Source organism: Haliotis rufescens, unplaced genomic scaffold (assembly GCF_023055435.1).
Source record: "Haliotis rufescens isolate VD_foot unplaced genomic scaffold, xgHalRufe1.0.p SCAF_16, whole genome shotgun sequence".
NCBI lineage: Eukaryota > Metazoa > Mollusca > Gastropoda > Lepetellida > Haliotidae > Haliotis > Haliotis rufescens.
In genome coordinates, this window is record NW_025963846.1 from 19,671,612 (window position 1) to 19,695,515 (window position 23,904).

Here is a 23,904-nt window from a genome sequence, read left to right on the forward strand (position 1 = left end):
AACAAAAAAAGAAAAACACAAGAAAACAATAGTCTTTACGGCCATTTGTCATGCCACGCCTTTCAAATGTGCAACGTGAACGTGCCATCAGCATGTTGCAGACGGGAACGTCCGTAGCTGAAGTCGCAAGGACGATGGGTTGTAGTCGACGGACTATTTATGATTTACAGACGCGTCTACAGCAAACGGGTACTACTGCTGATCGCCCTCGGCCAGGTTGACCACGTGTGACGTCACATGCAGAGGATCGTCAGATTGTTTTACGTCACCTCCGTAACCGATTTTTGACGGCTACATCAACCAGAAATGAACTGTTTTGGGGTAGACTGAGTGCGCAAACTGTTCGAAACCGTCTGAGAACTGCTCACCTTCAAGCACGACGGCCATATTGCGGGCCGATTCTGACTCAATTACACAGACGTCAATTGTGGGCACAGCGACACTTACGATGGACTCAGGGGAATTGGAATCAAGTCGTCTTCAGTGATGAATCCCGATTTAATCTTCGATTTGCTGATGGTAGGGCGAGGGTGTGGAGGCGCCGTCATGAACGTTACGCCCAGTGTTGTGTACAGGAAGTTGACAGATTTCGAGGCGGAAGTTTCATGGTGTGTGGTGCTTTCTGTGGCAATGCACGTTCCAGGCTTCTTGTCATCCGTGGCAACCTCAACGCTGCTGCTTACCGCGACCAGGTACTGGCACCAGAACTTCTGCCTTTTATGGCAGCACATGCACCCGGTTTGATCTTCCAACACGACAATGCCAGACCCCACACAGCAAGTTTGACAAGGAATTTCCTTCCGCATGCGGGAGTCAACTTCCTGGACTGGCCGTCAAGGTCTCCCGACTTCAATCTCATCGAACACGTCTGGGATGCTCTTGGCAGAAGTCTGCGCACTCTCCAGAACCAACCACAGAATTTGCAAGATCTTGGCACCATTTTGCAGCAACAATGGCGTCGTCTTCCAAATCATGTGTTCACAAGCATCACAAGGTCCATGCGGAGGCGTTGTTTGGCAGTTGTTAACGCACATGGGGCCATACACTCTACTGAACTTGTGTGCCATCAGATTCTCGTGAAGTTTTAAATTTGACTAAGTATAGTTATGGCTTTTATTTACCATTTGCCAGTATGAAATAATAATGTTGACAGATTTTGACAGGTTTTCTGTTTGTGTTAAGATATGGTCAAGTTAAAGTTTCTTGGTTTGTCAGCTCCAAACTCGTGTTCGTTGGTTTGAGTAGAATGGTAAACGCACTTCCCACAATAAGCTGACTCAATATGACAGTAACTGAAATTGTTATCAAAACGAGGACGATGGGGTAGCTCAGTGGTTAAATCATTCGCTCGTCACTCTGAAGATACGGGTTCGATTCCCCACATGAGCACAATGTGTGAAGCCCATTTCTGGTGTCCACCGCCGTTACATTGCTGGAATATTGCTAAAAGCGGCGTAAACCCACACTTACTCACTGACTCATTCAAGGCGGTAACTCACACACACCGTACGAGTGAGTGAGTGAGTATGGTTTTACGCCGCTTTTAGCAATATTCCAGCAATATCACGTCGGGGGGCACCAGAAATGGGCTTCACACATTGTACCCCTGTCGGGAATCGAACCCGGGTCTTCGGCGTGACGAGCGAACGCTGTAACCACTAGGCTACCCGACCGCCCCTCCCACCGTACGAAACATTAAGCCTCATCTGTACTCAATCAACACGGGTCTATATGTAGTACAACATGGCAGCATCGCTTCATCACAGATGCCAAAGCAGTTTTAACGGAACGTCACTTGGTACTGTGCATGCTGTAGGTGGTAAACATCATCTGCACTGTACATGCGCATTATCGAAAATGACATGACGATGTTTCACATCAACCTTTTCCCGCTTCCATACGTCATCACGGATGCCACAATTTCTTTGAACATATGATTCACCATTACTGTGCATGTGTGTTAATTGATAGCAACAGGCCATGTTTACTTGTTGCATGTTTTGCGGATGTTAGTATCATCTCAGAAACCGTAAAGCAGTTTTATAAAGGCCTGTAAATGACATTCAATTATCTTCTCAGACGTCGTAAACAATCTCAATTTAACCTATAGTGCATGTGAAGTCTCTTGACATCTGTCATATAGCAGTCTTAATATAGTTTGCCAAGTTCCTCACTGGGTGTGTTGGGATTTTAAAAATTCTTCCAATGGCCTCATGGACAATAGTGGCAGCGATGATACCGGAAGGGTTACGTAGGTGTCACGCGCTTAGAAAGAGCTTAATAACCTGTACTGCGCATGCACGTATGATCTCCGATGTCGTAAAGCAGTCTTAATATAACCTTTACTGAACATACGTGTATCATCTCAGATGTCGTAAAGCAGTCTTAATATAACCTTTACTGAACATGCGTGTATCATCTCAGATGTCGTAAAGCAGTCTTAATATAACCTTTACTGAGTGAGTGAGTGAGTGAGTTTGGTTTTACGCCGCTTTTAGCAATATTCCAGCAATATCACGGCGGGGGACACCAGAAATGGGCTTCACACATTGTACCCATGTCGGGAATCGAACCCGGGTCTTCGGCGTGACGAGCGAACGCTTTAACCACTAGGCTACCCGACCGCCCCAACCTTTACTGAACATGCGTGTATCATATCAGATGTCGTAAAGCAGTCTTAGTATAAACTGTACTGAACATGCATGTATCAGCTCAGATGTCGTAAAGCAAGTTAACATACATGGCTATCACAGATGCTGTAAGGCAGAATGGTGTATTGCTGGTGTTACCACACGCGTCAATTATGCCATCACGTGTCCATGTACATGCTTTAGTACACGATACCCTATAGAAATATCAGAATCAACACCACCTTGTACCAACTGTAACATGCTTTATATTGAAATTTCACTTTGAATTTGTAAATAAGCCTGTCATATATTGATTTATTTTCGCTGACAAAGCCTGATTGATAATCACAGATGTTTTCGGACAAATCGCCTTGCACTTGTATGACTTATTTGCTTACTGCTTCGTAATGCCATGTCTTGTGGAATACGTTTACATACCTCTCCATCGAACAAACCTCACGACCTTGCAACATGTGCGTGGAGCAGTATCGGTGAAATGAAGCCAGGATCAATGTCAAATTGTCAGCTTGAAGTAGTGATCATCTGATGGCAGCCAAATGTTTTCAATATATATCAACAAATCAAATCCGTTTGTTTGCCACCATCACCGATATTATAATTATGATAATAGATACCCTGGACAATTTGGCATAATAGATTCGCTTTGCGTTCGGTTTGAATTGCACCGCATAAATAGCCATCTAGTCAAATGACAATGTTACTTTAATATTGAGAAAGTCGTTAACATCACTCGTACTCCACTAGACCAGCTGCAGTACGTCCCCGTGGTCTAGTGGACAGAGCGTCTGCCCGGAGAGCGGAAGGTCGTGGGTTCGACCCCAGGTCATATCATACCGAAAGTCGTTTACAATGGCACTTGTTGTTACCCTGCCTGACGCTCGGCGTAAAGGCGCTAAAACAAGGACTGAGTCAGTTTTCTGTGTCTGAGTAGGGTATTCATGTTAACCTGCTGTATGGCATCTCAGTGGGCTAGAACTATATTAGTTCGGACTTGTACAAGCAGCCATACACACACGCACGCACGCACGCATGCACGCACGCACGCACGCACGCGCGCGCGCACATTTGGATGCACGTCGCTGTATACGTTCAATAATCTTGAACGCGACGTTAAACCCCATTTCACCTCACCTCACCTTGAATACACCCGGGAACTGTTGGCAGCAGAACACACATAGTTACACCCAGGAAATGTCTTTAGTAAGAGTTAGCTATATACCCTTTAATTTATCGTCTCCGTTACTTTGAACACAGATCTATGCCAAACTATCATTCAGAAGAGGTATTCTGATTGGTTGTTGTTTTCAAGCTCCTAAGCGAAATGTATTATGTGCCACGTTTGTGATAGGAGAGATGGGGAATGTGTAGAAGAGCAGTTGTGGTGGCGAATGTGTCCAGTACACTGGATAATCGAGGATATCTCACCATTTCTCTTGCCATTGTCATATAGCATTTGGAGATTCTGGGGCAAATAGCCTTGTCAAAAAAGACAGGGGGTCGAATAGTCTGTATGACAGTGTGTTACGCATCTATTAAAAATAGACTGACACTGACACTGACCTCGAATATTGACTCGTCACATGATCAGTATTGACATGTCACGTGATGAATATTGACTTGTCTGCTAGAAAACAAGATGGCGTCTGGTTTTAACATTTCACGGTTCGGTGCTAAGCTACTGTAATGAAACAGAAAACGGTTTGAAGACTTCATAAATTTTGAAGTTAATTTCGGTAAAACAAAACGAATGATATGATCCTGCCAGACCACCTCAGCGGTCGGGTTCTCGGGTCAAGGTTTTCGCATATTGACCATCGTACAACGAGGATAGCGTACTATAATATGGTTATAATATTCCTAACTTTCAAGCGAAACTGAGGCAAGGGTGTCGCAGTCGTATAACGCGCCGCAATTCGCTGTGCAGAGTTGCGTCCCTTTGGCTCGCCAAAAACATATGATCGTGGGTTCGAATCCCGACTCGACCCTATTATGTTTCTAGGTGAGTCAACCAAAGTGGTAAACGTCTGAGATCTGCATCAGCTGAGAAACTGACACGCAGTGATATGACTGGAATACTGTTCAATGCGGCGTTAAACCAAAAACACTCACTCACACTAGAGACGAAACGCTGGCTGTGTTTACAAGTATCGTTCCGCAATCACCTGTCCCGTCGCGGCATTTCCTTTGCAAGTGATAATGCACTGGTTGATGGTTCAGGTATTTCGTGCTATGTGATACCAAGGTGAATTATTCTTTTCCTTAAAACAAGCAGTGCTATCACATCGCAAGATGCCCTATCATATTTATTTCACTGTAATGAACGAGAAACATTCTCTGAATACAGCATCAAGTTTTTTTCTTCACGAGTAGAGAGAAGCCATGCACTGTACATGCCTATCCATGCCAAAACACGCCATGTTCACTTTCTCAGTAAAACACATGGATAATTTCCAGGACTTCTTAACTTCAACTCCAAACAGTTAACTTTATATTCTTCGGTGTTTGACCCTCCATAATACAAAGTCGAGTTTGTTGATATAACTCTCCCGAGCATTACATGGCGTGGTACCTTTACCTCAGTATCATCGCAATACCGACGGTTTGTGTCGATAAATAGAGAGGTGTTTGAACAAACAGTAAGGTTCTCAGGAGCACCGAACATAGCTCGAGCTATCCCTAGTTCGAGACAAGCGGAGCGTGGATATTAGACCACAGAGGTGACAGAACTTCATGGACCAAACCGTTATTCGATAAATGTACTTCGAGACAAGCGGAGTATCGATATTACACAATATAACTGATTAGTCAACTGGGACCAAACAGTTACACGACATATGTAGTTCGGAACAACCGGAGTATCGATATTACACAATATAACTGATAAGTCAACTGGGACCAAACAGTTACACGACATATGTAGTTCGGAATAACCGGAGTATCGATATTACACAATATAACTGATAAGTCAACTGGGACCAAACAGTTACACGACATATGTAGTTCGGAACAACCGGAGTATCGATATTACACAATATAACTGATAAGTCAACTGGGACCAAACAGTTACACCACATATGTAGTTCGGAATAACCGGAGTATCGATATTACACAATATAACTGATAAGTCAACTGGCACCAAACAGTTACACGACATATGTAGTTCTGAACAACCGGAGTATCGATATTACACAATATAACTGATAAGTCAACTGGGACCAAACAGTTACACGACATATGTAGTTCGGAATAACCGGAGTATCGATATTACACAATATAACTGACAAGTCAACTGGGACCAAACAGTTACACCACATATGTAGTTTGGTACAAGCGGAGTGTGGATATTAAACCATACTGCTGGGATCATATCGTTTAAATCGTCGTGAAAATAATAGTATTCTCGAGTTGCTTATTTCTAGATTTTACTGTACATTTATATTAGTTGTTGTTTGCGGGCGTACTTGTCATGATTAGTTTGTATTGGTTATGCCTTGTATGGCACAATATGGGGTTTTCGGGTAAGGAGATAGGTCCCCATCATCCCATACTTGTCGTAAGAAGTGAGTGAGTGAGTGAGTGAGTGAGTTGGGTTTAACGCCGCGTTTAACAGTATTCCAGTTATATCGTGGCGTGTCAGCTTAATGTGGGAGGAAAGCCCTAAGTGATGCAGGTCTCAGACGTTTACCACTTCGGTGAAACCCATGAGCACGGGTATGGTGCTGACAAACCTAGAAACATAATCGGGGCGAACCAGGATTCGAACCCACAATCATAGGTTTCTGGCGTGTCCAAGGGACGCAACTCTGCACAGCGAATCGCGGCGCCTTAGGCGACTGGGCCCCCCGTGCCCCCCGTAAGAAGTGACTAAATGGATCCGGGGATCAGGCTCGCTGACTTGGTAGATTGTTTGTTTGATTGTTACTTTGTTGTTTAACAAACAATAGTCACGCAGCACTATTTCAGCTATATCGGCTCTTACAACCGGCATAGATTGCTGTAGATCTATTCTAAGCTGGAATCCCCAGGGGCTAGGTTTGTTTCAGGTCATCGTATCCAAATATTTGGTGGATCGATGCTCATGATGTCAATCATTGGAAGTCTAGATCATTTACAGACAGACGTCATATAGCTGGAATATGACTGAGCGGGGCGTTAAACAACAAACAAACAAACAAACAAAAACTATAATAATCCGTTGTGACGTTGTTATCGTCATGGTACTGTCATGACTCGATATGGATTTTTTTTCAGATATTAGTAAACCACAAAAGCGGGACTGTTCTTTGAGATCGTTAGAATAAACAACATCAGGATTAATAAATAATGAGTATTGAGTAATACCCCATCTATAACAATATAATTAATAAATGTTTCCCACAGGAAACGCCCACAATGTGGGGTGTCCGGACTAACTGGGTCCGGACTAAAAGGGTTCCACTATACACAGCGAACCTTGATTTCTCTTGGGTCTTTTCAGTATAGGATGATACGTCATCGCAATGGTATTGCTAAGCTTATAAAATCAAGAGCCATAACATTAATAAAAATAACAAGTTTTTTTTCTATCTTGAAACGAAGGTCAAACATCGAGATAAGACAGCAAGATGAGGGTACACAATGACATGCAGAGCTGCACCTGATTGTTCTCGACAAAATGGGAGTCTGTATCGTGCTTATCAACTGCAAAGCTCTGATGTCATTAGCTGAGTCGTGTTTGGAGGATGTTTATCATTTCACTTGGTAGATGGTGTGCGCAAATTGACGATAAACACCCCTTGAAACATGGAGGGCGCATTTAAAACCGTGCGATAACACAAGAATGATTTCTCAGTTGGGCATCAACAGTTCTAATTCGTGGTCAGTTCCCGATAATAAACGGCTGAACCATTCTTTGTTGCAGGGTCTCTGAGAGAATAACAAGTAACGAGAAACAACAACATGTCAGTGCGTTGCCACATGTTTGGGTTCCAAACTAGTTAATTCCAAGACTGTTTATTCTATGTATTCCGCTGTCTTTTCAAAAATGTAAAACTTGTGTACAGAATCACAAGGAAGCATCACTTTTGTCAACATGTTGTTCTAATGGCCAAATGCTGTTACTTCGTGACGTCGTGAACAATTGTCACCAATGCAGAAATAGGATGTCACGGTCTGTATTTAAATCGCAGTTTTATCGGAAATGTATCGATTTTTTAAGCCAAAAAGATAATGTTGCGCGATATTTTTCAAACTTAATTTCATTTTGCACAATCGATGAATTTGGCGTTCGACACCAAGTGAAAATATGACATGCTTAACTGTTGGTACGTCCCAATGAATCTATTTTCCAATATGTCGACAAAGTATATGGTTATATCAGATACATCTGGTTAACCAATTCAAGGCCCATGTCAGCTATCAAACAATATCGTTTGAAATACTTCTTATATTAATATTAGATGTTTGACAATCGTTCGTCCCAAGAGTGTGTGTTAGAAAAAATGACAATACCTGTACTTTTATGTATCAGTTTTGTCCAATATATACAATAAAAAAAACCTTGACTATAATTATTTGGACGTTACATTACAACAGTAAATGTTGAATATAAATTAATATTCCACTCATTATCCAGGGAGTATAAACACTCACACCCTTAACGATTCCACCATGGACGTTAACATCTTCTCGAGGGAAGGGAATTAACTTCAAAAGTCCAGTTTCCTTGCCTCCAGAAGATGGGACGTAACTTTCCAATCTAAGATATACTATGATAAACTATGAACCTAAAGTGACACCATGCCTGGGTGACATGCACACATTTACCTCGAACGCCCAACACAAACAATGTATTTCTTATACGGAATAATGACATACAGTCTTAATGATATACGTCTTAATGATATAGTCGGAATGGTCCAACGGCCTCTGCTCTTAGCAGAAATATGTTATGGTTATGGAAGTGGTAATGTTGCTCTTTTTTACATTTCATAAACGTATGGGATACAAATTGGCACATTAATAATACGTTCTCTGAATTATATAGAAAATGTACCTCTAACTTGTACATGCATGCCATCATGTATCGGAAAGGAATGCTAAAGATAAATCCAGGCTAATTAAAAGTCGAGGTCTTCATATTATTTACAAAACTATCTCAGCCATCTTGAATATAGCGAAACTGAAATCATTGCCAAAAACGATGTTGTTTTGCTATAAATATCTATGACGATCTACACTAAAATATTTAACGCTATCTGTTATACCTGTCATCGGAATAATGAATGTCTCTTACCTCTGCATCTCCGTCTGCTCCAGCACCTTACCATTGGCGTCTGGGATGTAGGCCTTGTTATCAGCAACTCCCTCCACTACTGCCGTCTCGGCGACTCCCCCTTCTCCCCCTCCACCCTCGGGGTCCGCCCTGTCTGACAGCACCAGACTTGAGTCGCTCTTGTCGGCGTGTACACTCATTCTGTGACAAATGCAATGTGTTGACATAGAGCTCTGAGCACACCATCCCCTTCCTGTATCGTGGTCACCAATGATTGTCGACAGGCATCGACCATCTGTCCAACTCCACAACATTTACACGGGTCTGAACAACTCGTGGCGTAAAGTGGGAAACGAATTAATAAACTACGCGTTGTGTAGTTATCGCTCTTGACAGAAATAAGTGCAAATGGTACGAGGGGATTGTGTACTATGATAGATTGCCCGAATTCAGTCATATCATGGCTATCTCGTTAAGCGAAACATGCCCATTTGAATATGCAAATGTTTATGTTGTATATACATGACCACGACTGTATATGTTGTCTACATCGGCTGTTTATGCTGTGTACACATGAACATGGCTGTGTATATTATGTCTACGTGAACATGGCTGTTTATATTGTGTTTACGTGAACATGGCTGTTTTGTGTTGTATCTACATGTGTACAACTGTTTATGTTGTTTACATTGGCACGTCTGTTTATGTTGTGTCTATGTGAACATGACTGTTTATGTTGTGTCTATGTGAACATGACTGTTTATGTTGTGTCTACATGAGCATGGCTGTTTATGTTGTGTCTACATGAACATGACTGTTTATGTTGTGTCTATGTGAACATGACTGTTTGTGCTGTGTCTACATGAACATGACTGTTTATGTTGTGCCTACATGAACATGCCTGTTATGTTGTGTCTACATGAACATGACTGTTTATGTTGTGTCTATGTGAACATGACTGTTTATGTTGTGTCTACATGAACATGACTGTTTATGTTGTGTCTACATGAACATGACTGTGTATGTTGTGTCTATGTGAACATGACTGTTTATGTTGTGTCTATGTGAACATGGATGTTTATGTTGTGTCTATGTGTACATGACTGTTTATGCTGTGTCTATGTGAACATGACTGTTTATGCTGTGTCTATGTGAACATGACTGTTTATGTTGTGTCTACATGAACATGACTGTTTATGTTGTGTCTCCATGAACATGACTGTTTATGTTGTGTCTATGTGAACATGACTGTTTGTGTTGTCTATGTGAACATGACTGTTTATGCTGTGTCTACATGAACATGACTGTTTATGTTGTGCCTACATGAACATGACTGTTTATGCTGTGTCTACATGAACATGACTGTTTATGTTGTGTCTACATGAACATGACTGTTTATGTTGTGTCTACATGAGCATGACTGTTTATGTTGTGTCTACATGAGCATGACTGTTTATGTTGTGTCTACATGAACATGACTGTTTATGTTGTGTCTACATGAGCATGAATGTTTATGTTGTGTCTACATGAGCATGACTGTTTATGTTGTGTCTACATGAACATGACTGTTTATGTTGTGTCTACATGAATATGACTGTTTATGTTGTGTCTATGTGAACATGACTGTTTATGTTGTGTCTATGTGAACATGGATGTTTATGTTGTGTCTATGTGTACATGACTGTTTATGCTGTGTCTATGTGAACATGACTGTTTATGCTGTGTCTATGTGAACATGACTGTTTATGTTGTGTCTACATGAACATGACTGTTTATGTTGTGTCTCCATGAACATGACTGTTTATGTTGTGTCTCCATGAACATGACTGTTTATGTTGTGTCTATGTGAACATGACTGTTTGTGTTGTCTATGTGAACATGACTGTTTATGCTGTGTCTACATGAACATGACTGTTTATGTTGTGCCTACATGAACATGACTGTTTATGCTGTGTCTACATGAACATGACTGTTTATGTTGTGTCTACATGAACATGACTGTTTATGTTGTGTCTACATGAGCATGACTGTTTATGTTGTGTCTACATGAGCATGACTGTTTATGTTGTGTCTACATGAACATGACTGTTTATGTTGTGTCTACATGAGCATGACTGTTTATGTTGTGTCTACATGAGCATGACTGTTTATGTTGTGTCTACATGAACATGACTGTTTATGTTGTGTCTACATGAATATGACTGTTTATGTTGTGTCTATGTGAACATGACTGTTTATGTTGTGTCTCCATGAAATGACTGTTTATGTTGTGTCTATGTGAACATGGATGTTTATGTTGTGTCTATGTGAACATGGATGTTTATGTTGTGTCTATGTGAACATGGATGTTTATGTTGTGTCTACATCAACACTATTGATTTACGTTGAAAATACATGAACACGACTGTTTATGTTGTGTCTACACGAACATGGCTATTTATGTTGCGTCTACATGAGCATGGCTGTTTATGTTGTGTCTACATGAACACTATTTATTTATATTGTAAATACATGAACACGACTGTTTATGTTGTGTCTATGTGAATATGGTTGTTTATGTTGTGTCTACGTGAACGTGACTGTTTATGTTGTGTCTCCATGAACATGACTCTTTATGTTGTGTCTACATGAACATGACTGTTTATGCTGTGTCTACATGAACATGACTCTTTATGTTGTGTCTACATGAACATGACTGTTTATGCTGTGTCTACATGAACATGACTCTTTATGTTGTGTCTACATGAACATGACTGTTTATGTTTTGTCTACATGAACATGACTGTTTATGCTGTGTCTATGAATGAGTGAATGGCAGTTGTAACGGGCAAGAAAATAATGACTCGTGAAACGCGAGGCTACAACATCCCCGATGTAGTGAAATATAAGCACAATATTTCATATTAAAGTTGATTAGTTATATGTGAATATATTTGGTTTGGAACTCGTATATATTTCAATTACTTAAACATACTTATCATGTCTTAGTACATTCAAAATGAATATTTAACTGAAATAAATTTAGAAAGCCAAATAGATCATCAGAGAAAATATCAATAGGAAAACATGTGCGCCGTTACGTAAACAAACGCACGTGTCTGGATTTCAATCTCTCGCCGTGCATGACCTATCTGTATAAACAACTACAATTCATGCAACACTATTCGTTATCGATGTTCTTCGTAATGTCAAAATGACGATGCCAATTTTTCACGATTATTAACGATCCCATACAGCGATGATTGATTTAAGCACTCGGGGTAATTTTGATCGAAGTACTTCAATCTGCACGCGCATTGGTTTGCTGTATTGTCATGGATAGGTGGACGAGTCTTCGTGCATGTTACGGAAAGGGGCGAGTGATGACGAATGATGGAGTGAGTGTAAATAATTATATTTCGGTGAAGGAGTCTGTTGTTCTTGAAGGTTGCAACTATTTGTGGAGACTGGTTTGTACTTGAGTGTTGGTTTAGTGAGAGGGTGGAAGTGAAGGTAGGTTAATTTAGGGTAGTGATGATGTGAGTGAGTGTGACTATGTCTTGGTACTCACGTTTCCTGCGTTTAAGGTGTGAGGTGTATCGATTTTTTAAGCCAAAAAGATAATGTTGCGTAATATTTTTCAAACTTAAATCCATTTTGCACAATCGATGAATTTGGCGTTCGACACCAAGTGAAAATATGACATGGTTAACTGTTGGTACGCCCCATACCATCACTCTGAACATGACACCCAGCTATTTCAACTACGGAAACTCTCCAATGAATCTATTTTCCAATATGTCGACAAAGTATATGGTTATATCAGACACATCTGGTTAACCCATTCAAGGCCCATGTCAGCTATCAAACAATATCGTTTGAAAATACTTCTTATATTAATATTAGATGTTTGACAATCGTTCGTCCCAAGAGTGTGTGTTAGAAAATGACAATACCCGTACTTTTATTAATCATTTGACTATAACTATTTTGACGTTACATCACAACAGTAAATGTTGAATTTAAATATTCCACTCATTATCCAGGGAGTATAAACACTCACACCCTTAACGATTCCCCCATGGACGTTAACATCTTCCCGATATGCATAATGGGTATTTTAGATGGCATTATAGATGGTTTTCTGTCATTACAGTTACAGAGAGAATGGTAGTACATGTATTTGGATGGATGATTGGTTGATGTTTGAATGGAAATGATGCGAGGACATATGGACAGTGATGTTCAACACTGGTTGGGGGTCAGAATGTGAGTGGGACTGACAGGTACACCAAGTGGTTGTTTCAAATACTACAGGGGTTTAATGTTTAGGGGGGTTTGATTGGTTGACTGGAGGATTGATATGTGGATGTTTCTGTATATTACACTGTTTCTGTAAGGGTGAGCCGCTTTTAACAGTATTCCAGTTATATCACGGCGTGTCAGCTCAATGTGGGAGGAATCCCTGAAGTGATGCAGGTCTCAGACGTTTACCACGTGCTGATAAACCTAGAAACATAATCGGGCGAACCGGGATTCGAACCCACAATCATAGGTTTCTGGCGTGTCCAAGGGACGCAACTCTGCACAGCGAATCGCGGCGCCTTAGACGACTGGGCCACCCGTGCCTCCTGTTTCTGTAAGGGGATGGTGAATAGTGGATATGTAGATAGTTGTTGAACATGTCTAACTCAGTGGTATGTGTCTACGGTTTGCCTGAATGTATTCTTTATCAAAACATGTAAATGTTTAATCGAACTGATAGCTCCCCAAACTCTCCCGCAGTGGTGATCTCAGAAACTTACAGACAGCCTCCACGTGCACACAGCAAGGAAACAATGGTTAACAATACTGTACATGTTAACAAGTAGGAATTCTATGCTGCATCCCATTGTAGAACAAATGGCGATTGGCATACTTGAAATTCTAATAAGCTCACAAATATGTGAAACAAGTTGGAAATATGTTACTAAATAGACGGGATAGAAGACTTGAATCACTACCAGTTCATCTCATGATGTCAATCACTTGATTGTCTGGTCGAGACTAGATTATTTACAGACCACAGTCATATTGCTAGAATATTTCTGAGTGCGGCGTAAAATAAGAAACAAACAAATAAACAAAAAAGGGAATTTTCCCAAGCCGGGTTTCGTGTCTTGTGATAAAGCAGTAACAACGCCGCCTGCTGCAAGAAATTCTCTAACGATATCTGTCACGTGTGTTTTAGGCTTTAGCCTGCTATAAAGTAGTTGAGGCAGGAATTCCTTCAATTAAGTGGTTGTCATGACTTGAAAAAATATCTCGTCCTTAACTGATAACCCGAGGGATGAATGGTGTTTAATGAATGGCAGACTTATTGCCAAACGAATCGGGAACTTTCTGCGAAACGAAATAGATTATTTAATATTTAACATGGATTTGATGATAAGTCGTTGAACAATTATGTTTTTATCATTGCATCTCATCTGACGTAATTCAAGAGGAATATACATAAACCTGTTTCCTCTGGTTTAAATGTACTTTCGATGTTTTGGATGTTTTATTATACAAATCCCAGTTAAAAAATGATTGTTGGGTATAAGAGTGCATATATAATATTATATATATACACATATATACACAACAATGAGGGGCGGTCGGGTAGCCTAGTGGTTAAAGCGTTCGCTCGTCACGCCGAAGACCCGGGTTCGAATCCCGACATGGGTACAATGTGTAAAGCCCATTTCTGGTGTCCCCCGCCGTGATATTGCTGGAATATTGCTAAAAGCGGCGTAAAACCATACTCACTCACTCACTCACAACAATTTGTTTTAGCTTGGAAATCTCAAAATTCTTTTCTTTGCTGTAAAATGTTTTCGATGTTTTAGTATACAAGTACATATAAACCAGGCGTCCTACTGCCATAAGTAGTTTTGCCGCATGGACTTGCCTCCCTTAGCCATGTCAGAATCCGATGATAGTGGGTTCGAATCTCAGATTCGCCTTGATAATTAGGATTATTAGTTTGTCGGCTTAATTCCCATTCGGATTTCACCAAAGGCATTAACACCTCGGACGTGCAGCCGGAGTGGGGCTCTTCAGACGCTTGAAAAACATTTTGTCTTTGTTTCATGAAACGAATCACTTCTAACTGTAGACCATGAACCGTGCGGGGAATCGAACCCGGGGTATTGGCGTGAAGGCAACCGCTTTGACCGCTAGGCTGCTTCACCGCCACCTTATTTATGCGGGGGCACGAGTGGCCCAGTCGTCTAAGGCGCCGCGATTCGCTGTGCAGAGTTGCGTCCCTTGGACACGCCAGAAACCTATGATTGTGGGTTCGAATCCTGGTTCACCCCGATTATGTTTCTAGGTTTATCAGCACCATACCCGTGCTCGTGGGTTTCACCGAAGTGGTAAACGTCTGAGACCTGCATCACTTCAGGCTTTCCTCCCACATCAAGCTGACACGCCGTGATATAACTGGAATACTGTTAAACGCGGCGTTAAACCCAACTCACTCACTCACTCCCTATTCATCTGAGCGACAAAAACACAATGTTTAAGGTATTACCACTATCACATTTTATCACCATGGTACAATAACCTTCCCTGAAATGTATCAAGTTAGAAACATCTATTTTTACAACTAAATCGGTCGTAATGTTTGGCCTCTAATGTGCTGACTACAATATTTTATCAAGAAAGACACCAACATGTACACCCTGTTATCCAGTAAGTCTGGCAGCATTCTAACAATAGCACTTGGGATGGGGGAGGGGGCTGTTCTAATATCGAGATGATCAAGTGCAAGTATCGTATGATTCATCTATGTTAATTTCCTTTACAGTGACACAAAACAAAACATAGGCCTGTTAAGATGAGTGAGAACAAGACCATTGTTACTGCACTGTTTTCCAAATCGTCTCCAGTAATGGCAGAGTAGCAGGTGGTAAGATTCAACTTAAGCGACACTACTCACATTTTGATAGAGATACATAGATTTGTCTTTCTATTTGAATTTAACACATCATGAGAATAAGTTTTGTGTATCATGGAAAGATACATATCCATATCAAAAGTGGGGAAGTATAACACAAGCTACATGATCCCCACAAACAGATGGTAGGTACCTACCTGAACAGTTTCATCTATTCAGACGCCGTTGTTCCAGCCAGTCAAAGCAATATCAGATGTTCACAGTTTCAAAGCCTAGAGCGAACAATCACTTTACGCTCCGTGCACAGCGACAGCTGAAATGCATGTTTCAGACAACGACACCTACATGTGAACCACTCGTCTGTCAGTGACATTGGGATGGTCACACGATATAGGCCATGTCTTGAAGAGTGCCAGCATGACTATTCAGTAATTGGAAGATGACAGGTAGTATTCGTATTCCATCATGTGAAGTATCGGTGGAAGCGGAACTCTTGTCATTCCCGCTTGGCTTCTATGACAGAGAATGTTCCGAAGGTCTGCCTGGGGTGTGTTCCTAGTCGTACAACATTGAGATATTGGTCATATGAAACAAATGTCCAAACCTCAGTCACGTGTATAGTCAATGGCAAATTGCGTTTTATCATCCGAGTTATTTGTAAGGTATGTTTATAAAACTATCACCTCAAAATGATGAGGTCCAGACACTTGCCCAAAACGAGCACCATACGTTGATAAACTGATGCTTTAAACTGACTTAATTCAAACTTATTACTTGCTGTTTTGAAATTGTATGACGAATCTATCCTCTCATCAGTAAACAATATTTGATTTGCACTATTTACGTTATGAATCAATGATGCAGTTTGTAGTTTGCATTAACCACGGTCCCAGGGTGTATCAAGGGCTATGTTCCCAGCAACCTCTGCTGGTCGTTAGTGACGATCTAATGGCTCGGGTGGTCAGGTAAGGTGACTTGGCTGATCGCGTCTCACCGTACTCCGACAGCGTGCATCGTGGCTCAATTTCAGTCAATCACTGGATTGTCTGATCGATTATTCAAGACCCGCGTGTTAAATACACACATGCACAAACAAAAAAACAAACGATACCTTGATTTCTTAGCAGCACATAACTGTTTCCTTTGAAGATTTAGCGTGTTCTTGGGAAACATTTTAGGCTTGAGAAACAAGAACCCCAATAGACTGAAACTTCAAACAAAACCGTATTCAGTCTCGCAATCTGTGTGCTCGTTACATAGTTTATGGTGACATTCCTGCTAATACAAGCATGATATTACTTAACAATTCTACTACAGTAAACTACGGTTATAACGAACTCAAAGGGACTACTAATTTTAGTTCGCTATAACCATAATTCGTTATAAGCATATATACAGCATAACTACATCATATAGTCGGGACTAAAAAGTTAGTTCGTTATATCCGTTAGTTCGTTATAAGCGTGTTCGTTATAACCGTAGTTTACTGTATTCTTCTCGTACGCACACCTATGCTACTACCATTTTTCTATTCAATTCAATTCAATTCAGTGACATGTTTAACCAACACGATATGTTGCAACCCTTGCCTCATTAGTCTACATTAATGAATACTAATATACTTATATCATACAAAGTTTGTCCTGATTCTAAATAGTCAGTGGGCATAGGCTTCATCACCATCAAGCCATGATGCCCCACGCCGCACTCAGCAATATTCCAGCTATATGACGGCGGTCTGTGAATAATCGAGTCTTGACCAGACAATCTAGTGATTGACATCATGAGCATGGATCCACGCAATTGGGATCGATGATATGTGTAGCAGGGCGTGGAGTCATCCCACAGATGACATCCTTACCTTGTCAGCTGCTGACGGGGTTAACCTCTTTGGTCATGTGGAATAGGCGTCCGACCTCTGATCAGAAGGTCCGTGGTTCGAATCCCATCACGGGACTCGGAAATGTTATGGCCGCTACATTGGCGCCCAACGTGGGGCTGAGCACGTTCATATAAGATTTGAACAAAATAAGCCTCAGTACCCTACTATGCGGCCCGGGACGTGCCTTTTGTTGACGGGGGAGTATGTAGCAGGGCGTGGAGTCATCCCACAGATGACATCCTTACCTTGTCAGCTTGCTGACGGGGTTAACCTCTTTGGTCATGTGGAAAAGGCGTCCGAACTTAATTTTTGATCCCGGCCATTTTCTGTATAGATATTGTATAATTATATAGTTATAACGAACTACGGTTATAACGAACTAAAATTAGTGGTCCACTGAGTTCGTTATAACCGTAGTATACAGTATATGATATTTTTCAACAGAGAAAGTTTGTTTAAATAACTGATGTTTGCTTCAATTCACTTTATAAAGATAAACATTTTCGTCTTAATGAGAGAGTCATCAATGTACACGGCACAAATCAGTTCAGCCGAAACTTAATTTGTAAGACATTACTCCATGTTGAAACCATGTCGCCAGTTACTGATATCACAAACACGTGTTTAAAAGGTGGCGAAATGTGGATCGGCTTGTCACATAGCACCTAGGTATTCATAGTATTTAGATGGATGTTCGTCCTAACGGGCCCACCTCTGTGGTCTAGTAGATAGAGGGTCGGAGAGTGGAAGGTCGGTGATTGGTTAACCAAGGACTGGCTGAGTCGTACCAAAAGACTTTAAAAGATGGGACCGCCTCTGTGGTCTAGTGGTAGAGCCTCCGATTAGAGAGCGGAAGGTCCGAGGTTCGATCCCCGGTCGCGTCATACCAAAAGACGTTAAAAGGTGGTACTTGTACTTGTACTTGTACTGCCTGGCGCTTGGCATTAAGGGGCTAAAACAATGACTGGTCGGCTCGGCGTCAGTATACTGTGTCTGAGTAGGGTATTCATGTTAAACTGAACTGCCGCATGGTATCTCAGTGAGCCAGCACTATGAATCGGCATCAGTCCGGACGCACGCACGCACGCACGCACGCACGCACGCACGGATTATTGTCCTCTTCATGTCTATCCTTACTGCACGGCAACAGCTTTCATGCACGTCGCAATATAAGTACAAATATCTTGGACGCGACGTTAAACCCAAATCCACCTCACCTCACCTTTAAAAGGGGGCGGTCGGGTAGCCTAGCGGCGTTCGCTCGTCACGCCGAAGACCCGGCTTCGATTCCCGACATGGGTACAATGTGTGAAGCCCATTTCTGGTGTCCCCCGCCGTGATATTGCTGTAATATTGCTAAAAGCGGCGTAAAACCATACTCAACCACTCACCTTTAAAAGATGGCACTTGATAGTGACCAAGTTTGGTGCGTGGAATTAAGGTGATAACACTATGACTGGTCTACAGGGAGCCAGTATACTGCGTGCATGTGACACAGACTCCTTTTTCAATATCATGTTGGCTTCGCTGGGTAATTGGTGTCCATAGTCAATAGCTCGAGGATTACGCGAGAAGAACTTGTGGAATTGTGTTCTAATTGGTTGATTAAATCTGTGATCATGATTCGATGATTTTCACAGATGCATCTGATTATCCTCTGTGAGAGCTAACCCATCCGTCAAGGGCGGCGTAAACTGATCTATTTGCCTAACTTAGACAAACCTAAGTGATGTGAAGATGACGGCTATTACTACAGGAAATTGAATAATCAATCAAGTTCTTTATTGGTAGAGGATTATTGTCCTCTTCATATCTATCCTTACTGCACGGCAACAGCCTTCTGAAAAGGCTAAGAATATAAATGTTTGCCATCCGATCCTCATTCTATCCCGGCAATACTTCATTTAGTATTCCTGTAACGTCTATGCCTCAAATTATTGTAATTTGGACCAATGTACATAATACTCCCCGCCATGAGAACGGATGAAGACACGACTGGCATGCGTGTAAAATGAAATGACGATGTCAATTAGTACGGCTCAGATTATGTACATTAAAGAGAGTGGGTGAGTGGGGTTTAACGCCGCTTTGAAGAGTATTCCTGTATCACGGCGCGTCAGCTTAATGTTCAAACCCAATCGGGACGAACCGGCATTCGAACCCACAGTCGCTGGGTTCAGGCGTGCCCAAGGGACGCAACTCTGCACAGCGAATTTTGGCGCCTCAGATGACTGGGACACCCGTGTGTGTGTGTGTGTGTGTGTGTGTGTGTGTGTGTGTGTGTGTGTGTGTGTGTGTGTGTGTGTGTGTGTGTGTGTGTGTGTGTGTGTGTGTGCTTTCTTCAAGATCCATACTCTATTTGAAATGTATTTTTGTAGTCACATAGTTTACTTGATAAAATAGATTAAATTTTTGTAAATCATAACGCAATGTTCAAGTGCCAGTGTCTAAACGTGATCTTTAAAAGAATCATTGTCCATTTTGTATATGAATGTGTCAGGTGCACACACATAGATTTTGTAATAACAATAATCGGTTCCACAGATTCTCAGCACATTTGGAATGTCATAGTTGCAGACCCAGCGATTCATAAATCCATACCGAATGCCGCTACAAACACATTGATGACAGTTATCCCAAGTATCAGTCCCACAGTGGTGTTATTGAGTCGATGTGCCCGGAGGTGTGCGGCCTCGTCATGCACGTCCATAGCTCCAAGGACGGCGATGATGATGCCAGTTATGATCTGTAGTATTATGGATACAGCGATGAGGAACAGAAGAACAACGAACATGGCGTCATGGGAGACAGATTTGGACTTCACCAAGGCCTTCATCTGTGATGCGTTCGCCATTAGAAGTGCAAAGTCTAGCATGCCTTGCGCCACTGTCTTCCGGGTGGCATAGGCCGTTGCTGAGGTTCCTGATCTCACGGGCTGAAAGACAGTTGCGAGTGAGTGAGTGAGGGAAGAATAATGCAGTGACATTCGAATTCGTTAGTCCAGACTCCATTATTCCGGAAACCCAGTAATCTGTACGAATACTGTTCATGGCGTTAATATGCAGTTAAAGGGTTGGTTGGTTGGTTTGTTGTTTAACGCCGCAGTCAGCAATATTCCAGCCATATGACGCCGGTCTGTAAATAATCGAGTCTGGGCCAGACAATCCAGTGGTTGATATCATGAGCATCGATCCTCGCAATGTTGGATCGATGACGTGCATCAACCAAGTCAGCGAGCCTGACAACCCGATCTCGTTAGTCGCCTCTTGCGGCAAGCATGGGTTACATGACATTATGAACATGGTTGTATGCCACAGCAAAACCTATGTGATGGGGAGCATAGACCTACTGTTATAACGCCTCTTGTCACGGTGTTTCTGTGTACTTGTACATCTGTTACTAATTACTAATATTACCAATGTGTTTACGACAAGCATAGTCGCGTTCTACGGCAAGCATCGGTTGCTGAAGATCTATTCTACCCCGGATCTTCACGGGTCTGCAGTTAAATGGCATCGACAGGGCCCATATACTGACATTACTTTGCAGCCATGACTCGTTAATCCGGACTAATTCATTTGAAAATGTAACCGGATAAACAAGGTTTCATTTCATGTCACTTTGAGTGAGAAATAATTTACCATGCCAAAACATGTTTAAAACAGTTGATTAATCGATCTTGTAAGTCATATAGTCCATGTCATCATAATTACAAATATTAGTTTTCGGTTATAACAAAATAGAAATTATTAAGCTACATATTTGTTGGAGTATAAATACCATTAGCTGTATGAAAAAAACCCGTTATGTGCAATGTCATCGTGTACCAACCTTAGTTTCCTCGAACTTTTCCTTGATCGATGTAATCTGAGACGTTGGTGTATTGTCTGCCATTGTCTGTTTTCCGTATGATTACTTATTCCTATGAGAAGTACGAAGTCCTCGGTGAAAGCAACGTAGTCTTGTTTCAATAAAACTATGACGGCCCTGCGTTCATTGTGTCTTGTTAAAGACACATACCTGTGTTACTATACACCTGTTACCAGTCATACACAGACACTAACACTGCTCTAGCCTACAGTGAGCGGTAAATTTAAACCTGACCTTACCTACATAGCATGCACTACGCCTTTCACCCTGTACCCTTACTTCATGATTCTTATCAGATAAATGGATTACTGTTATGCTCTACGTATCGAAACAAGATTTACCGTTCGAATGTAAACATTGTTCAGTTGTGTGGTAGTGAACGGCGCAATCAATGTTGTCAGCGTATGTTGTGGAGGCGGTGTTTACCTGCAGTGTTTATACTCGTAATATCACCCACAGGGGAGAGTATACAACTATTTTCAATGATTTTAACTGAGCATTATGATTAAGATATAAATTGGCTTTACCCCCATGTGTAGTGTAATAAAATATAATTTTGCTCTAAATTATTTTACTTTTACGAGGACGATTCGAACCTGTTCATGCTCAATATACTAGCCTAGGTGTATTCCATGCCATCTTGACCCGTGAGGATCCGGGGTAGAATAGGTCTTCAGCAACCCATACTTGCCGAGACTATGCTTGTCGTAAGAGGAGACTAACGGGATCGGGTGGTCAGGCTCGCTGACTTGGTTAATACATGTCATCGTATCCCAATTGCGTGGAACGATGCTCATGATGTCAATCACTGGATTGTCTGGTCCAGACTCGATTATTTACAGACCGCCGTCATATAGCTGGAATATTGCTGAGTGTGGCGTAAAACAACAAACCAACCACATACCAACCCAAACTCAGTGAACCAATTTACGGAGTTATTTTCGAATTTGGATTTTGTCTGGACTTCTTGAACCCATAACGGGAAGACACGCAACGGTGAGATTTTACACCGCTTTAAGCAGTATTTCAGAAGTATCAAGGGGAATATCAAGGCCACCCAGGTCAATACAGTAACTGTAGTTATAAACCTAGCACGGATATTGACCATTGTTTTGGACGTTACTTGTTCTTTTGGGAATAAACTCGGGTATAAGGTTTCGCTTTTTCCTGGTAACACCTGATGAGTTGAGTAGCAGACAAAGTTTCCAACGTTCAATAGTCTAAAATCGATGACAAGGACTTTTTCATTATGGATGACGGGAACAGAACACACAACTTCCTAATCAGTAGTCAGGCACTCTAACCATTACAAGGATATCCGTTAAAGATACGTGCTTTATTAGAAGGTACCATATGACGAAGTCTGTCATACAGACCCTGAAAAAATATAAACAATACAGCCCATGCAAGTCTATCCTATTTGGCAAGTCATATGTTACTGCAGTATCAGGAAATGAAGAAAATTTCTAGCTCCTATTTATTATATTTTATAACTATAATTTAACAACTTTTTTTTCTGTCAAATATGTTAATTTCAGAGACTCGATGTTAGTCTGGGCCTGATGTTTCGTGCATAATTATTTCCTGACCAGATATATTTTACGACCGTTTCTTTATCCTGTCGGAACGCACTTTCACACATACTATAAAACAGTGAGGTGAAATGGGGTTTAACGTCGCGTCCAAGATTATTGCACTTATATAGCGACGTGCTGGCACATGTATGTGTGTGTGTGGCTGCTTGTACTAGTCCGGATTGATGCCGATTTATAGTGCTAGCTCACTGAGATACCATGCCGCAGTTTAACATGAATACCCCACTCAGACACAGTATACTGACTCCGAGCCGACCAGTCCTTGTTTTAGCCCCTTAATGTCGAGCGCCAGACAGGGTAACAACAAGTACCATCTTTTAACGTCTTTTGGTATGACGCGGCTGGGGATCGAACCCCGGACCTTCCGCTCTCCGGGCGGACGCTCTACCTTTAGACCACGGAGGAGGTCTCTATAAAACAAATATTAAGAAAGTTGTTTCGGCGGTATATAAGTCAGAGAAATATTTCTCCTCGGTTTGGGTTGAAAATGTTAACCCTCTGAGTCAAAATAGCTCTCGGTCCTCGACTCTACCGCTGTTCCCCCTCCACCCCCACCCCCACCTCCACCCCCACCCCCACCTCCCCCTCTCAGGTTTTACATTTTCAACCCAAACCTTCGCGGTGTATTTTCTCCTATACTTGGAAGATCAGGTTAGTCTGAGGGAACTGATCCCATTGTGTTTTTTCCTGGTGATATTACAGTGCACTGGGCCTTGTTCAACACGCGAAGTACATTCTGCTGAGATTCTCAT

General features: G+C 41.7%; 2 protein-coding genes across 3 annotated transcripts in view; both read right to left on the bottom strand.

The window, feature by feature from the left end:
• The window catches only part of LOC124121747 (acid-sensing ion channel 1-like), a 34,076-nt gene extending 17,570 nt beyond the window's left edge, over positions 1–16,506 (bottom strand). Inside the window, exons 1-2 of one of the 2 annotated variants that reach the window (XM_048396963.1) lie at positions 16,003–16,506; positions 8,926–9,105 (exon numbers count right to left, since the gene is read on the bottom strand). In XM_048396963.1, the coding sequence (XP_048252920.1) occupies positions 8,926–9,105; positions 16,003–16,016 (194 nt within the window). In that variant the 5' untranslated portion in view covers positions 16,017–16,506. Of the gene's footprint in view, positions 1–8,925; positions 9,310–16,002 lie in introns of those variants that run through there. The other variant, XM_046484808.2, reaches the window with a different exon arrangement.
• Positions 16,507–19,945: 3,439 nt separating this feature from the next.
• LOC124122408 (ninjurin-1-like) lies at positions 19,946–21,774 on the bottom strand. Its single transcript, XM_046485493.2, has 2 exons — positions 21,519–21,774; positions 19,946–20,622 (listed from the first exon to the last, which is right to left on the bottom strand). The coding sequence occupies exons 1-2, from the start codon at positions 21,579–21,581 to the stop codon at positions 20,275–20,277; spliced, it is 411 nt and encodes a 136-aa protein (XP_046341449.2). The 5' UTR covers positions 21,582–21,774; the 3' UTR covers positions 19,946–20,274.
• Between the last annotated feature and the right edge of the window lie 2,130 nt (positions 21,775–23,904).

What these genes read in the sequence shown, in the direction of transcription:
- LOC124122408 (XM_046485493.2), bottom strand. Translation starts at nt 21,581, where the DNA reads ATGGCAGACAATACACCAACGTCTCAGATTACATCGATCAAGGAAAAG. An exon ending in AAAAGTTCGAGGAAACTAAG is followed by an intron (nt 20,623 to 21,518) that starts GTTGGTACACGA and finishes ACTGTCTTTCAG; the next exon opens with CCCGTGAGATCAGGAACCTC.